At 41.5% G+C, this 17,161-nt stretch overlaps 1 protein-coding gene across 2 annotated transcripts in view; it reads right to left on the reverse strand.

Annotated features, from left to right (window-relative positions):
• Window positions 1-17,161, reverse strand: part of LOC124795320 — a 485,179-nt gene that overhangs the window by 96,395 nt on the left and 371,623 nt on the right. For both annotated transcript variants that reach the window (XM_047259291.1, XM_047259292.1), the window contains exon 3: window positions 2,376-2,505. In XM_047259291.1, coding sequence (XP_047115247.1) covers window positions 2,376-2,505 — 130 coding nt within the window. The remainder of the gene's footprint in view (window positions 1-2,375; window positions 2,506-17,161) is intronic.

Genomic DNA, 17,161 nt, shown 5'->3' on the forward strand with positions numbered 1-17,161 from the left:
AATTCTAATTTAAAACAAATATAAGAAAAATAAACAACTAGACTAATAGTGCATGTTTAGATATTTTAATCAAATATGTTGTAAATACTGCGACAGCTCATGTGTGCACCTTATTTTCGAATTATAGTATTTCAGAATGCAGTTTTATTACAAATGGTTGTATGGAAATTGTGAGCTTCTTTAATTTAAATTGTAACAAAAGTTTCCATTTTTCAAAATTAATTGATGGTGATGAGGTATTTTTCAAAATTTCATATTAATACAAAATTCGATTAGACAGTTTTCAAGAATGCGAATTACGTATCTACTTTCATATCAGAAAAATTATCGATATGTCACTGTTCTCAAGATACTCCTTCAAACCTAAAATGGCAAATTACCTTTGGTAGTGTGATATACCCCTTAAAAGTGAAATTGGGCCATAAACAATACATACTTATTGCATTATTTTGTCCTCTACGCATTCGAAAAGTTTCATCAAGATCATTTATTGACACTTAGGAACGTTCCCTTGTCAGCGATCTTAGGCAACGATCTGGTAACATCCCGAACGGACCGTTGCTTGGATACATAATTATTAAGAATTATGTTTCCTGAGCTTTTCTTTTAGTCCGTAACAGCTTTCTTAGTCGTTAAAGACTTTATTGAAATCTCCAGCAGTAAAAGACATACGTCAGACAGAGAAATATGCCTTGGACAACGGCCTATTGCCTATAAATCAAATGTCAGCGATATCACAAATACCGACCGTACGTTGTGCGACTGAATGCAGACTCGTCAAGCCATCGTGTTTTTTTCCATAGGCAAATGTTAAATTACTCTCGTAATTCTGTTGTGGATCAAATGCAGATGACGTCATTATGGGAAATGGGAACGGAAGACCGGCATGTACGCAGTTGCCATGTTTATATGCTTGGGGAATCGGCGATGGAATCCGTGCGCCAGGCAGTTGGACCAGCCCCGTTCAGCAGGTCGTTGAAGTATGACCGAGAAACCAACACAAAAGGGTTGAAGACATTATTTTGGCACTGTTCTGTAAACCTTCGCATTCATAATGACTACCGAACAGAGACGAATCCGCAGCCGCACCGAGGAATCTGTTTAATATCCCGTGAACAAAGTGAAAAGTGTGAAAACCCAAGACATACGGTGTGTTCCGGAACTATTTATTCAGGTTAATATAAAAGGTAGAGCGCATCATTTTAAATACATTTTGATCAGAAAGTTATGCTCTTTGAAGTTGTAAAGTTTTAGGAACATTACGTTAGTGATTCTGAGCTGACGTAATCTACGCCATTAGTTTCGCTGACTGGGAATACGTACTGACATCCAAAACTGCTCTGTGTACCGGTGGTTGGTTGTACTTGTTGGACGTACCACTGAATGTTAAACAAAGTATGTACCTCCAGCACGATGGGGGCCAGACTTTTCAGCATTGCAGTGGGGAACCATCGGAGAGCCACGTTTGGGAATCGACGAATCGACCACAGGGCCCTGTGTCCTGGCCACCCAGGTCACTTGCACTCACGTGTCTGGATCTCTTCCTCTGGTGGCATATGAAGCAGCCCGTGTATGAAACTGCTGTGGAAAGAAAAGAAGACCCGGAGTCTGCGAATGGAAATAGCAGTTGTCCGACAATATACTACGTGCCCACAAGCTAATGGTCGCACATTCGAGCAGATCCAATGGATGCCGCTGCTGTAACTGGCATGATAGACTACCTTCGTGTAAATCGTGCCTAGTATCATAAATTGCCGTCACGGATCATATGTATCTTAACTATATTTGTTTTCATGTTCTCTGCTTCCTGTATTAATTTGAAAAAATAGTTTTGGAACACACTGTATAGTTATTGATAAGGATGCAGTATTCCTCGCCTCGATCGGCAATAGTGAATCTGTTATTTAATGGAGTACAGACAACGACTAGAAGAAATTCCAGATAATTCTGTAATGGATAACAAAGCTGTACCTAGATTCCGGGAAGAGACAAGTGTCCCATCATGTCCCCCCCTTCCTCCCTCCTGCATGTTGCATATGCAAACAACGAAGTACTAAGGATTTTGGGTTGAATGAATAGATGGTCACAAGAAAGAAAATCGTGGAAAGCTGTCTCAATCGGAGAGGCTAATGAGCCTTCCCCTTTCCCGAAATGTAAATTGTGTAGACCCCGATCCCCATTTACCGTTTTTTACCACTCTTACTCGACGAGGTAGAACATAATAGAGTGTAGTTTTGAGTACTAAGTAACATAACACATCGACAGCTGAAATTCAGCAAATTATTGAGTTCTACTAGTGTTTACACTATCGTGCATCACTTTAACCTCACAAACCATCTACCCAGAACAAGTGTACAGTGGCAGCAGGTACTCACTTGGGATCGCCGTCGCTGTACTTGTAGAGGACCATCTTTGGTTCCGGGAAGACGCCCTGGGCGCGGCACGACACGTTCACCGAGTCGCCGGTCGGCTTGTAGGGCTGCAGCCGCAGGCTCTTCTCCGTCGCTGCAACACAGGCGGAGGGTTACGTCAGCTACACGTCCGGCCCACGTCAAGAGTCTCGCTAAGCTACTGGGCGGTATCGTATCAGAAACAGGCAAGGAAATCTCTCTGTGTACATTGCCTTCGAAATCTGAGAGTAGAAAAGAAAAACTACCTCGAAAACTAAAAAGCTTGTATGCTGCGCAGCTTTCGTGTTGTGATAAAGGTCAACTGTCGACAAATGCTTCTTGTGTAATTTTCTTTTCATTTATTCAGACAACTACATACAACCGTTCGCTTGACAAAAGATCCATTCCCAAGGACTGGAAAGTTTCGCAGGTCACCATAATATTCAAGAAAGGTAGTAGGAGTAACCCACTAAATTACAGGCCTATATCATTAACGTCGATACGCAGCAGGATTTGGGAACATACATTGTACTCGAACATTACGTTATCTTGAACAGAACAGTCTATTGACACACAGTGAACACGAATTTAGAAAACATCGTTCTTGTGAAAAATAACTAGCTCTTTCCTCACACGAAGTGCTGAGTGCTATTGACAAGGGATTACAAATAGATTACGTATTTCTAGATTTCCAGAAGGCTTTTGACACTGTTACGCACAAGCGGCTTGTAGTGAAATTGCGTGCTTATGGAAATTCGTTTCAGTTATGTGACTGAATTCGTGATTTCCTGTCGGAGAGATCACAGTTCGTAGTAATTGACGGAAAGTCACAGAAGTGATTTCTGGCGTTCCCCAACGTTATGTTATACGCTCTTTGCTGTGCCTTATCTGTATAAAAAAATTAGGTGACAATCTGAGGAGCCGTTTTAGATTTATTGATAAAGTGATCAGAAGATCAAAACAAATTGCAAAACTGTTTAGAAAACATAACCTTTATGGTGCAAAAATTGGCATTTGCGCCTAAACAACGAGAAGTATGTGGTCATACACATGACTGCTAAATGCAATACGTTAAACTTCGATTTCACGATAAATCATTCAAATGTAAAGGCCCTTAATTCTACTATCTAGAAATTACAATTACCAACTATGTAAGATGAAAGGAACACATAGAAAATGTTGCAGCTGCCTTCACTACGCTTGTCCGTCCTCTTTTAGAGTTCTGCTGCGTGCTGTGGGATCCTTACCGGATATCACTGACAGAGTACGTCGAGAAAGTCCAAAGAAAGGGAGCACGTTTTGTATTATCGCAAAATAGGTGACAGAGTGTCACTGAAATGATACAGGGCTTGGAGTGGACAGCATGAAAACAAAGGCGTTTTTCGTTGAGGCGGAATCTTCTCACGAAATTTCAATCAACAACTTTCTCCTCCGAATGCGAAAATATTTTGTTGACACCTATCTACAGAGGAAGGAACGATCATCATAATAAAATAAGGGAAATAGGAGCTCGTAAAGAAAGATATAGGTGTTCGTTATTTCAGCACGCTGTACGAGATTGCATCAATAGAGAATTATTTTGAAGGTGGTTCGATGAAACCTCTGCCAGGTACTTAAATGTGATTTGCAGAGTACCCATGAAGATGTAGATTTCCGGCGAGGCATAGTTTACATAGTACAGCAAGTATTGATAAGTTCTCAGCATGCCATCATGAGATTCAACGTCAATAGTGCCCACTAATGCACTTGTCCTAGCCTCAAGTACGTTACGTTAATCATGGTAGTCTTCAAGTTGTAAGACAGCTTCTATGTAAACCATGGCTGGCTGTATCCACGCGTTACCTAAGTGATTACATTTTGCATGTTGTCGGACGTTACTCGTGCTTATATACAGAAGCAGCGGTGGCGCGGTGGACTGTTCATAGCACGATACATGTGAGGCAGAACATGCACAGCCCGATATTGTGTAGCAGGTTTTGAGAATGAAAACGTGGTCGAAATAGGTTGCATTTCTTTTACTATCCGTCCGATCGGCCAATGTCTACCAAGGTCATTTTCCAGTACGTATCTTAAGCTTCCAGCTTCATTTTACAATGTAACACATTGCTGGTACATGTTAACAGGAATATTTTTTGAATGAACACAAAGTCATTAGACTGTATTGTTGTTTATTTAATTACGACCCAGGTAACGGCCTTTTATGCCATTTTCAAGTGACTGAGTTTATGTCATTAACATATACTACAGAACATCAAGCCTAAAATTCACCGCATCATCTTAAAAATATTTTACTTCTGGCATTTTGGGGGGAGTGAATATTTTCTTTAATTTATGGCCAATTTCAACCTTGATTTCCTGCAATATATGTTAATGACATAAGCTCAATAACTTGAAAATGGCATAAAATGCCGAAACCTGGATCGTAACTCAATAAACAATAATACAGTCAAATGGCGGTGTGTTCATTTAAAAATTATTGCATGACTATTGCTCAGTAACATTAAAAACTGTGAACAGGAATACGTCTTCTGTGCGTATATGCCACAAAATCGATACAGTATTGTACATGGTTACGTCTATACATACAGAGAGATGTAGATGGGTATATGTTACGTGTTCCAATCTTACGCTTCAGTATGCCCTAACAAGAGACTGGACAGATAGTGCATTCTGATAGTCACTGAGGATGTATGCTTTAAGTATATTTTGGGAATTGACGAAGTTTGAACTGCTCTACTTTATTATTGACGATATGCAGTGCCAATTCGTTAGGTAGCCACAAATGATCGACGTTAATGCCTGGAACTGATTTGTTACGAATGTTTGAATGAATAAAACGAAACGAATACAAACAACTTTTTTACAAATTTTGTGTTGAAAACGTTCTTCATATAACAGGATTTTATCAAAGTTTATTTGGGGAAAAGGGCACCAAAGCGAAATCTTGTATTTCGTCACTTCTGTTATGGATACAACAATTCGATTGTCGGAAATGAACCAGCTGCCGAGTCTGAAATTGATGAACAAATGGATCACGTTGTTAAAAAAGTAGACCACGGATACAAGTTACTGAATGGTGGCTCCTATTTCGATTGCACATGAGACACGTCGGTCAGGGGCCATGAAGATAGCTAGTGAAACGTCGAAACTAGTCGCATAAGTAAAATAAAATAGGAAATACAGGTAGCTGACTTTTTTTGGATGGGGAACCGTTTAGTGACGATATGTGCGCAAATGGGGGAATCCCAGACATATTTGACTTCGACAAAGAGGAGATTGTTGTGACCTAGTGCCTGAGAATGAGCATCTCAGAAACGGTAAATCTGGTCGGCTGTTACTGTGCTTTTATAGTGAGCATTTATGAAAAGTGGTTGAAGGACTGTGTAAGCACAAGTAGGTAAAAGGATGTCGGATGACCACACACCACAGAAAGGGAAAGTCGGAGATTTCACCGCTCTGTAAATCAGAATAAACAGGGATACTTGACAGAGGACAACGCAGACACAGATCCCGGTGATTACGGAGAACACCGTCAAGCTCAAAATGTTTAACGCTGGGCTCGGTAGCAAACGAGGAGCACAACGTACACCCATGATGACATATCAACATTGTCTGTTATGAATGCTGTAGCCATCTAATCATCGAGATCGGTCTATGGAAACGTGGCGCTTCGGCGGATGAATCATGTTTTTGTTACACCAGGTCGAGGGTAGTGTCCAGATTCGCCATCATGTTGGACAATGACTGACACGCGCATCGCGCCAACAATGCAGGCCGGGGGCGGGGAGAAGGCAGTATTATGCTATGGGAGACGATCCCCTGTGCTTCCATTGGACCAGTCGTAGTAATCGGTGAGACTACCATGATTGCTGCGGACTACGTGTATTGTGGACCATCTGCTTGGTGTACGATTTACCCGATGGTGACGACATCTTCCAAAACGTATACCTGTCCCTGTCACAGGGCCAGAATCGTGCTCCCCCCTTCAAAGGTTCGAGTCCTCCCTCGGGCATGAGTGTGTTTGTTATCCTTAGCGTATGTTAGATTAAGTAGTGTGTAAGCTTAGGGACCGCTGACCTCACAAGTTCGGTCCCATAAGATCTTACCACAAATTTCCAACATTTCTAATTAACCTGTATTTCACCCTCAAACCTAACGTTTCATCCCCATCAGCAGAGTACTCTTAAGGACTGATTCACACCCTGCCTTGCTACTGACTACAGTAAAATTCCGCTTCCACGAGCTTCTACGCAGTGGCGTGGCGTGGCATGTTTTGAATGCGCGAGCGCAATTGAACGTTGTTGGCTGCCATCGTTCGCTGTTGCTACTTCCCCATGGTGGAAGACTGGCACACATATACGAAAAGAACGGACAAAAAACCATCAGAAAAAAGCAAGGGCAATTGCAGAAGAGATGAGACTCACAGAGCAGCTATTGCGGAATATGCTTTGCAGCCAGAAGACCACCGCATTCCATCTGATAGGACTCAATTCATTCATAAGCGGATACCACTAAATGCTTTACAGATAGGCCACAAAGGTTGTAAAACACTCAGGAATTTCAGGGCGTGAAACGGAGTGAAATCCCGATTCTGATGCTGAAAAAGATGTGCACCAGTCTTCCACCATGAGGTGATAGCATCAGTAGACGACGGCATTCGACTACGGTCAATAGTGCTCGCGCCTTCAAAACATATGACGTCACGCCACTGTGCGGAAGCGGAATTTTTCTGTTGTCAGCAGCGTATCAGGGTGTGAATCGGAATTGAAAGTAGCTACGATACCCCTTGATAATGTCCTCCGCAAATGGCGACGAAATGTTGGGTTTTAAGGTGAAATCCATTCGACGGCAGCGTAATAGCCCAGAATATTTTATTATTTGTGATCCCGTGCACTGACAAATTATCACAACATGAAACATTCACTAGTAACTAACGTTGACGGAGATTCAGAACAAGGAACCGAATAGTGGGTAACTACATTTTTAGCACACTAACCTGTTTCCGCGATCTGACAACAGTGATTGACAAAATTGGAGTTCGTAATAAAAATATGCATGCAGAAGGGCGTCTTCCTCCTACTCAACAACACTCTAACGTTTACCGAGCACACTGCGACCTACACTTGCTGAAGCTGACTGCAGATCTTAATATTTTAGCGTCGTTCTGTAGTACGCCAGTGCTGCAGTCGGTGGCCACTGTGTCAGACAATACACGTGAATCGGGAAAAGCTACCTAACGCAAACCTTACCTTATGTTCCAGTTGGAGCTGCAAAGTGAAACGACTACTTCCACACCGTATTCTGTGGGCAGAATTCGAAGTGACTCTCTCACTAACAGCTTCCCCGCAACCTACATCCCATCTTCGAGGGCCAGTCGTCGAATCTCATGAGCAGTCATCCAGTGACAAGTATGAGTTCTCTTGGAGCGTTCTCCCACTTGTCAATAACGTTCCAAAACTACTACTTCAGACCAGGCTGACTACTGAAATTCCGGCATTTTCACACCCAGATTTTTTTGGTCATAAGTCTTCTGGGTTCATGCGGCCCGCCACGAATTCCTCTCCTCTGCCAACCTCTGCACCTCAGAGTATCATTTCAACTTACATCCTCAGTTATCTGCCAGATGCATTCCAGCCTCTGTCTTCCTCTGCGGCTCCCTTTAGTACCATGGAAGTCATTCCCTTATGTCTTAACAGATGTCCTATCATCCTGTCCCTTCTCCTTTTCAGTGTTTTCCACATATTTGTTTCCTCTCCGATTCTGCACAGAAATTTCCCATTCCTTACCTTATCAGTCCAAGTAATTTTCAACATTCGACTGTAGCACCTCATCTCAAATGCCTCGATTCTCTTCTATTCCAGTTTTCCCACAGTCCATGTTTCACTACCATACAATGCTGTACTTCAAACGTATATTCTTAGGAATTTCTTCCTCAAATTAAGGCCGATGATTATTACTAGCAGACTTCTCTGGGCGAGGAATGCTCTTTTTTTTTCATGTCCTCCTTGCTCCGTCCGTCACTGGTTATTTTGCTGCCTAGGCAGCAGAATTTCTTAACTTCATCTACTTCGTGACGATCAGTGGTGATGGTTAAGCTTCTCGCTGTTCTCGTTTCTGCTACTTCTCATTACTTCCCTCCTTATTCGATTTACTTTCAGTCCATATTCTGTACCCATTACACTGTCCATTCAGTTCAGCAGATCATGTAATTCTTCTTCAATTTCACTCAGGATAGCAATGCCATCAGCGAATCGTATCATTGATATCCTTTCACCTTGAATTTCTGAACCTTTCTATAGCTAAAGACAGGAGTTTGTTTCGGCTCTGTCCTCTGGATGCGTCAAAAGAGCGCGTTATTTTATTACACTATGTGGTTTCCCAGACCCTCCTTACATTCTATCTGCATTACACATATGAGCGGCCAGCTGCAGGTATTCTGGGACAAAAAAGTTGCAGTCATATAGAATCGGCACACCTCGCCAGCCGTGTTCTGCCGAGAGCGTAGAGACATAAATCCCTGTAGCTTTCAAAGAGCCTGAAAAGTGCCCACATGTATATGGCTCTCCTATCGGCAGTCTTCTACATCTACATCCATACTACGCAAGCCGACTGACGGTGTGTGGCGGAGGGTACTCCGAGTAAATCTATCGGTTCTCCCTTCATTCTCTGCATTCTCCGCCCAAGGCTCATTGTCGCCCAACTTCTGGGACCTTTACTGTCCTTTACAACGCCCTCACCAAAGGAAAACGCTTTAGTAACGTGAGAGCGGCGGTCATCCCGTGCACAGTTCCGACGACACAACTGCTGTCCGCATTGTATCGGTTCGCGACACGAGTCCCCTAGTCCTGTCCAGCGCACACAATACTCTACGGCGAACGCTTTCCTATTTAGCATCGACGTCACCTTTGACAACCTACGTTAAGTTAAGGGTGCCCTTCGGTCCACTTTGATCTGCTCTCTGACTATGAAACTGCTAGCCTAGCCAAATATAATTCTCAAGAAATAAAACCCCTACAAGTACTTCATGTACTGACAATCACTATCGGATAATCTTTAATAAAAATAGAGGATCAAATTATTTCGATCTATGTATCACTCTATATACTTTGCATCCGAGATAGCGATAATGTGAAAATCGACGAATCCGTTGTTTCGCCGTCTTTCAAGTGTTATCCACATATTACTGGTTAATTGCATTACTGCGGTGAACCAAGCGTCCTTGTTGTTCCTGTTGTAAAAGTGCTGGAATCTGCGACTACATAACGCTGCAGAGTCATACTAAAAACGTGGGCATAAAAATAATCCTTCTCCTGCATAAAATATAATCCTTCTCCTGCAAGTGGTCTCTGTCATCGTTCTCTGGTTGGGCTTTTGACTTACCTCAAGACCTTTATCATATTTCTATTTCCTCTATTCGGAACTTTATGATATTCCTAATTCCTCTATTCGGCCTTTTTTGTTCAAAGCATGGCATTCTGTGGCATATAGAGTCTCCCGTTGTGTTAATGTGTAGTAATTTCGTATCTTGCTTTAACTGATATTATTTTTTAGACACTTTTTATTAGTTGATATGCTGTTTTCATTATCTGTGATGGAAGACCTTTTATCTCAGAGGTGCTAATCGCGGATACTTTTCTGGTATGTATGTATTCTTTCATACACTCCGGTACCGCTGGTGGGAATGTTTTACTATCCACACACTATGTCATTTAAACATGACATCTTCGCATGTTCAGCTGACTGTAGTCATATTTTACAGGAATGGTTTCATGGCATTCGCTGCTCAACCGTGATGTTTTTAAGATTTATGGTTTAATATTTCTTTCGTCAGTATTGGCATCAATTTCTCAACTGTGAAATTAAACTACATCATCATCATCATCATCATCATCATTTAAGACTGATTATGCCTTTCAGCGTTCAGTCTGGAGCATAGCCCCCCTTACACAGTTCCTCCATGATCCCCTATTCAGTAATGTCAGTGGGAAAGAAATATAAACGGATTGAGTGCCAAATAGGAGGAACAAAGTTAGAACAGGTGGACGGTTTCAAGTACTTAGGATGCATATTCTCACAGGATGGCAACATAGTGAAAGAACTGGAAGCGATCAGCTACGATCTACTCTCTTCTGCAAGAAGGAAGTCAGTACCAAGACTAAGTAATCTGTGCACCGTTCAATCTTTCGACCAACTTTGTTGTATGGGAGCGAAAGCTGGGTGGATTCAGGTTACCTTATCAACAAGGTTGAGGTTACGGATATGAAAGTAGCTAAGATGATTGCAGGTACTAGTAGATGGGAACAATGGCAGGAGGGTGTCCACAATGAGGAAATCAAAGAAAAACTGGGAATTAACTCTATAGATGTAGCAGTCAGGGCGAACAGGCTTAGATGGTGGGGTCATGTTACGCGCATGGGAGAAGCAAGGTTACCCAAGAGACTCATGGATTCAGCAGTAGAGGGTAGGAGGAGTCAGGGCAGACCGAGGAGAAGGTACCTGGATTCGGTTAAGAATGATTTTGAAGTAATAGGTTTAACATCAGAAGAGGCACCATTGTTAGCAATTAAACTACTTCAAGATAAAAATGATTGGTTTGTAGAATCACTCGATTACAGCGAACAGTATTCCCAAATATGAAAGAACACCTGTTTCATCATGTCTCATATTGGCATTTCATTGCTGAGGCTTGTTTAACAAGTGGACTGGCCGCACGAATACTTTGCTCCTTGGATCGCGACGGATGATGTATATTTAAAATTTCCCTTAGCATTTATTGTAGTTAAAGATATAGTAATGATGATGGAACAATGTAATGGCTGTGTTCTACCGCAGCGCCGAAGGCAAAATAATAAAAATTACCAAAAAACAACAACGTATTACGTAGAAGAAATTATATAACCTCTACTAGACAGGCGCGGCATAGGACGTGATTGTGGATATTAGGCTTCCCCACTGGACAATAAGTTTCGATTAAGGAGAAAATGAAAGTAATTTACATGAGAGTTGTTAATGACCAAAAAACAAGAACGTATTACGTAGAAGAAATTATGTAACCTCTACTAGACAGGCGCGGCATAGGACGTGATTGTGGATATTAGGCTTCCCCACTGGACAATAGGTTTCGATTAAGGAGAAAATGAAAGTAATTTGCATGAGAGTTGTTAATGACATGTATATTTCACACTGGAGGGCAACGCTGAAATGTTAATCATAAAGTAGAAATGTTACTCGAAAACTATGCATGGAGAGCTGGAGGGAAGGTAGAAAGTTAACTGAATTTTCAGCCGATATGTGCCGGGAAAATTTGTTATGCTGAGCAGAATACATTTATAATGACACTGGCTTGTATTTGTAATTCTGTGTCGTGTAGATAAACTCACAGCGGCATCTGCGATCTCTCCAGAAGTGCATATTACGTAAGCGAATTAATTAGGCCTTTATTTCTGCTTTACTTTTACTGTGAGTTTGTAGCAGTCTGTTTCTGTTAGAACAGTGAACTTTGTTGCCTCCGAGGCACGCTCTCACGGGGAAGTTATATTTGGCGAATTTACTGAAACTGGTGGTATAGAACATTGCTATCTGGGACAGTTACCGCCACATTACACTAGAAACATTCTTCTACCAAAAGTGTAAGGACACTCCAGATAAGAGACAAATAAAAATGTCCTTAACACTGATCCCATTTATGGTTATGATGTGCGAAGATCTCCGGGGATTGTAAGTATCTGGTAATGTTCTTCAGTATGTTTGAGATTGGAAACTCCATCTACTCACCCCCAAATCATTACAATCACCAAGACGTACACTTCTTGGGAGCCTGTTGTCCCCTAAAACAGAGAAATTTATTAAAATGTGCTAGATAAAGTGACCGGTAAATATCCTAACGTTTCCAACATTGGATTAGTTTCTTACTCAATGCCGTATCTCTCCGAGACTTCCAGAAAAGAGCCGCTATGTGTGAAAAGTTTGCTCTCTGAAAATACCCTGAGGTTTTAGGGGGAAAAAGAAACATTTAAATGTAATGAAAGAGTTTTTCCTCGTATAGGTAACGTTTTAAAAGCTGATTAAAATTGCTTTAACTCCTTCAAATGACAAATGAGGTGCAGTTGATATCACGGTTCCTTGTTCCTTGTTTCCAGTAGTTCCATAAAAGAAATGTATAAGTGACGCTCAAACATTATGATGATTTGCTTAGGATCTTGTTTGTATATCTTTGGAACGAAATACATCACTGATTCTGCGTATCAACGATCCGACAGTTTCTTGGTAGATTTGTGGAGATGTGTGGCTTTAGATGCCTACCCACAGGTCATGTAATTCACGTAAATTGGGGGCCACTGATTTTCGTACGGAGTAACGGCACCCGATAGCGACACAAATGGGTTCCACAGGATTTACATCAGGAGAATTTCACAGCTGTCAGTGTGTCTTCGATTACTACCATAGGTCCAATGCAAGCGTAAGAGTACGTCTTTCATAGCATAATAGTGCTCTTACCAGCCTGCATCCGTGGCACGCTGCATATTTCGAGCAGCCGTTCATCTCGATGACGGCGTTTGTGGAGGCGACCGTCGACCAAGAGTAGGAAAAATGTGATGCATCCAAAGAGAGGACACGTTTCCATTGACCGGCGGTCAAATCCCGATGGTCTCGTGCCTGCTGCAGTCGTAACTGACGATGTTGTTGGGTCATCATGTAAACACGTAGGAGTGGTCTGTTGCGGAGCTCCATTTTCAACAGTGTACGATGAGCGGTGTGTTCCGAAAATCTTGTGCGTGCACCGGCACTATGCTCTTTCTCTATCCAACCTTACAGAGCACACAAGTCTTGAAGCACCACGTTCTGTGAATAGTCATAGAGGTCCAACCATTTAGCGCTTAGTGATAGTTTCATGTCTTTCTACCTCTTTCCAAAGATGTTCACGAAAGTAGTATGTGAAGATTCCGCCAGCTCCGCAGTTTGCGAGATACTCGTTCACAGGCTCTGCATGATAATAATTTACCCTCTGTCAAAGCGGTTTATCTCAATGGATTTTCCCATTTGCAGCCCATATCTTTGCTAGGGTGATCTCTCGTCCGTGTCTTCTCCGCTTCTATACTTTTGTTATCGCGTTACGTGCGCGCAACGCCACCAGGAGCATACAACGTAGCGGTGGGCAGTGGTCATAATGCAGTAGAGCCCACTTTATCCATTCTGAGCTTTATCCGTTCTCAGCTAACAATAGTTTGGTCGGATGAACAGAAAGGTCAGTGGTAAGGAAAGTGAACAATACGACACGACCTTTAACGCTAAAAAAAAAAAAAAAAAAAAAAAAAAAAAAAAAAAAAAAAAAAAAAAAAAAAAAATTCCCGGCTGACCGGTTCGGACTAAATGGAAGGCCGAATTAGTGAAAGTCGGATGGCCGGGCCTGTGATGTGTTCTTTTGTTTCTGATATTTGCTTTTCCTTCAAACGTCGTAAATCAGCAACAGAACATAATTATTTGGACTGTAGGCCTATCGCCTGTAACGGCACGTCGATTTGAGTTGTTCGCATTGTTCTTCAGAGGGTTGTCGCATGACTACTTCACACGGGAGTACGCAGCAGGGCGAATTTGGCATACAAGTAGATGCGGAACCAATATTCGATGTCACAACCGGTTGTCGGTCTCTCTGAATAATCTGCTGCAACAAAAAGCAAATAATAGTATAATCTTTGCCTTACATAGGACATTAGATAAGCCAAAGCAAAGCAGAGAAAAGAGAGTTTTCACCATCGTCGGCAAAGAAAATCTGACTTATTGAACTTAACGGGAAAGAAAACCTTTTTGTGCCAGTATCAAAAGACGACACCGTTATTTTATACTACGTGAATACAGAAGAACTGTTCAACACCCTACACGATACTCATTTTAAGACTGGACATGTATGTAAAATGAACTGCAAACTAAATACAAAAATGTCAACAAAGAAGTCACAACGTTTTGTCTGCCCTTATGCTAACCTTGTCAGGCCAAGCTGTCTGATACCAAGGAATTTAAGTCAAGATGCCAGGTAGATGTGATAGACCTAAAAAGTAAACCTGACAGTGACAATAATTTTATAATTACCTCGACCAGTTAACCATGTTTATGTTGTAGCGACGCCGGAAAAGCAAAAGAGAAAAAGAAGTTACTTACCAACTACTTGACATCTTCACCACAACAGGTGCTCCAGGTGTGCTTCAGTCACATAAGGGGAGAGAATTTTCGAACAGAGCTATAAATGAACTGAAGAGCATGTGGCCTTAACTGAAACTGGTACACGGAAAACCTAGACATAGCCAAAGTCAAGGTTCCGTCGTATGTGCCTACTAGGATGTTGAGAATATGACAATAACGTACATGCAGAAGAAGAAGAAATAAGCAGAATGGCCTGAGACTCCGATTTATTCACTTCATGAAAACACAGTTCTTTTCATCAAGACATTCAACAGTTGCTATACGAAGCCATGTTTGGCTGCAAACGAAAAGTACGTCTGATACCTCCGATCTGCTCAGAGAGGTCATGGATAACACAGTAGCAACGTCGAAAAAGAAATGAACGTTGCTATAAATGCAGGAACTCCGCCTGATAATGCCGCTGCCACGTGACGACGGAACCATTGGAATCTACAGAGCAGTTGTCTGACAGTATCAGTGCACAAATATTGAGTGTGGTGTGTCAGTGCGCTGAGTGTGGTACAGCAGATTGTTGTGTATCCTGCGGCAAAGCTGTTCATGCAGTTTGTGGAATAAGTAACGAAGTGGAAGAAAGGCATGCGGAGAACATAAAACATTGCTTGCAGACTATGTCGAAATAAATAAAAAGCAGGAAAAAGATGTCAATATCTCTTATTAGTTTGCCAATACAAGGTTCGGAAATTCTTAAAAATTCAGATGCCAAATTCTCACTAGCAAAAGCTGGAGACAACGTTCGCTTCCGTATTCCAGATGTTGACGCAGGTGGTGGTTTCCCAGAAGCGTTCCTGCAGTTGTCATGAAAGTCGATGGTGCTTTCTGCAAGCTAGGAACAGAATAGTGTTCTAAAGCAACAGTATTCCAGAAACGAGTTTTCCATTCTGTACGAGAGACTGCTCACGCTGGATCCCGTGGTTACATAGGAACCATCTCTTCTTCACAACCACTGACCGACGGCCAAGGGTACACCCGATGCAATTGCGCTAGGAAATGAGCAACAAATCGCTACGAATGTAGATGTATGAGACTGTTGTGCAATCTAAAATGTCATGAAAATTCATATCGCAGGTTAAGTGATGACTGTAATAAGTGAGATTGATAAAATGAATAGCTTCTATACAGTTTGAACTTATGCAGACTCTGCAGATGGGCTCCGTTTTTTTTCTTGCGACTTCAGCTGTAGGGTTCACACTTCCTGCCGAATTGGCAGGCCGAATCTCGAAATAAAACACCGGTCAATGTCTGGTCATTTTACGCAACAATCACCATTTCCTGACATGACCGGCCACTTCCCGCTTCGGCCTATTTTTCATTTTTTCCTTAACATATACATCTTGATACCCTTGCCGTCAAATTTCAAGCTTCAATAATAATTAGGGGACGCGTGTGAAAATTTCGTACTTTTCTTAGTTATAAATACTGGCAGTATTTAGGAGAAGTGTAAACGTTAGAATAACGGCAGTTTTGAGAATGAGAAGAAAACATCTTTAAAAATGAATCAAGCAACTTGAAATTTCCATGAATTTATGATACATTCTTGTGTGTACCTTCCTATAATTCTGAAAAAATTCCTTACGGGGCATTATAATACCTCGGTGTATAAGGTATCTGACGTAAGAATGCCATCTTCTTGTACTTAACGTTTTTAATTTTCTTTATTAGATAAAAAAATTTTAGTTTATTTAGGTACTCTTGAAAAAGCTGCATCCAGTTGTCCGTGAATAAAGACGGAGTTTGGTAAATATTATTCCGCTCTTTGAAGAGCTTGTCCCTACTACTTGGTCACAGTAATAACAAATGCAGTTTTAATGTGCAGCTGCCTTCTTATCAAACGAAAAGTCATGTTTGGATCAGATGATGTTAAGTTTATCCGTGGTATTATAACAGTTCTGCCAACGTAAAAGGACAGGGAATTAATTGTAAATTCATTGAGTTTTGTTACAAACATACTTGCTTCATTGACTAAACCCCGTTTAACGTTCAGGTTTCTTATAAACATAACAATTGCGTTATTATTCAGTATAAATGTATGTGGCGGTAATCCTGACGCATGTAATGACCGAAAGAATTCTACAGGATACAACTACTTGTCAGACCCCTAAACGGACTACAAGTAGTCACAACTGTAGTAAATCTTTCCATTTTCCTCCACAAGCTCTTCATTTCTTTTAGTGTAGTTTTAATTTTTTGGACACAATATTGATGTGCTGATAAATTCTATCACATTTTCAGCACTAATGGTGTTCGTTGGAAATACTCTCTGTACTATTTCTTCTGTCTGCAGTAGACGTTTTTGGAATCTTGGCGGTGTCCAGTGGAACTTCTTGTTGGATGTCACGTTCTCCGTTACCTCCTTTTAGGAGGCGAGTGTTTCTTGATCATCTACGCACATAATTCTGGCGAGTTTTCGTTTTACAGCTGTGGACCATAATGCTGTGGTTGTACATTCTCTTCAAGAACAGTCGTTGTGTCTCCGTGCCTAATAACGGCTAAACTAGTCTGATGTTTCCGCAGAAAATTATAATTTCTTTCAGAAGGATTTGTTGACACGTGTAATATCCCGCAGGATTCGATAA

This window comes from Schistocerca piceifrons, chromosome 4 (assembly GCF_021461385.2).
Source record: "Schistocerca piceifrons isolate TAMUIC-IGC-003096 chromosome 4, iqSchPice1.1, whole genome shotgun sequence".
Taxonomy (NCBI): Eukaryota; Metazoa; Arthropoda; class Insecta; order Orthoptera; family Acrididae; genus Schistocerca; species Schistocerca piceifrons.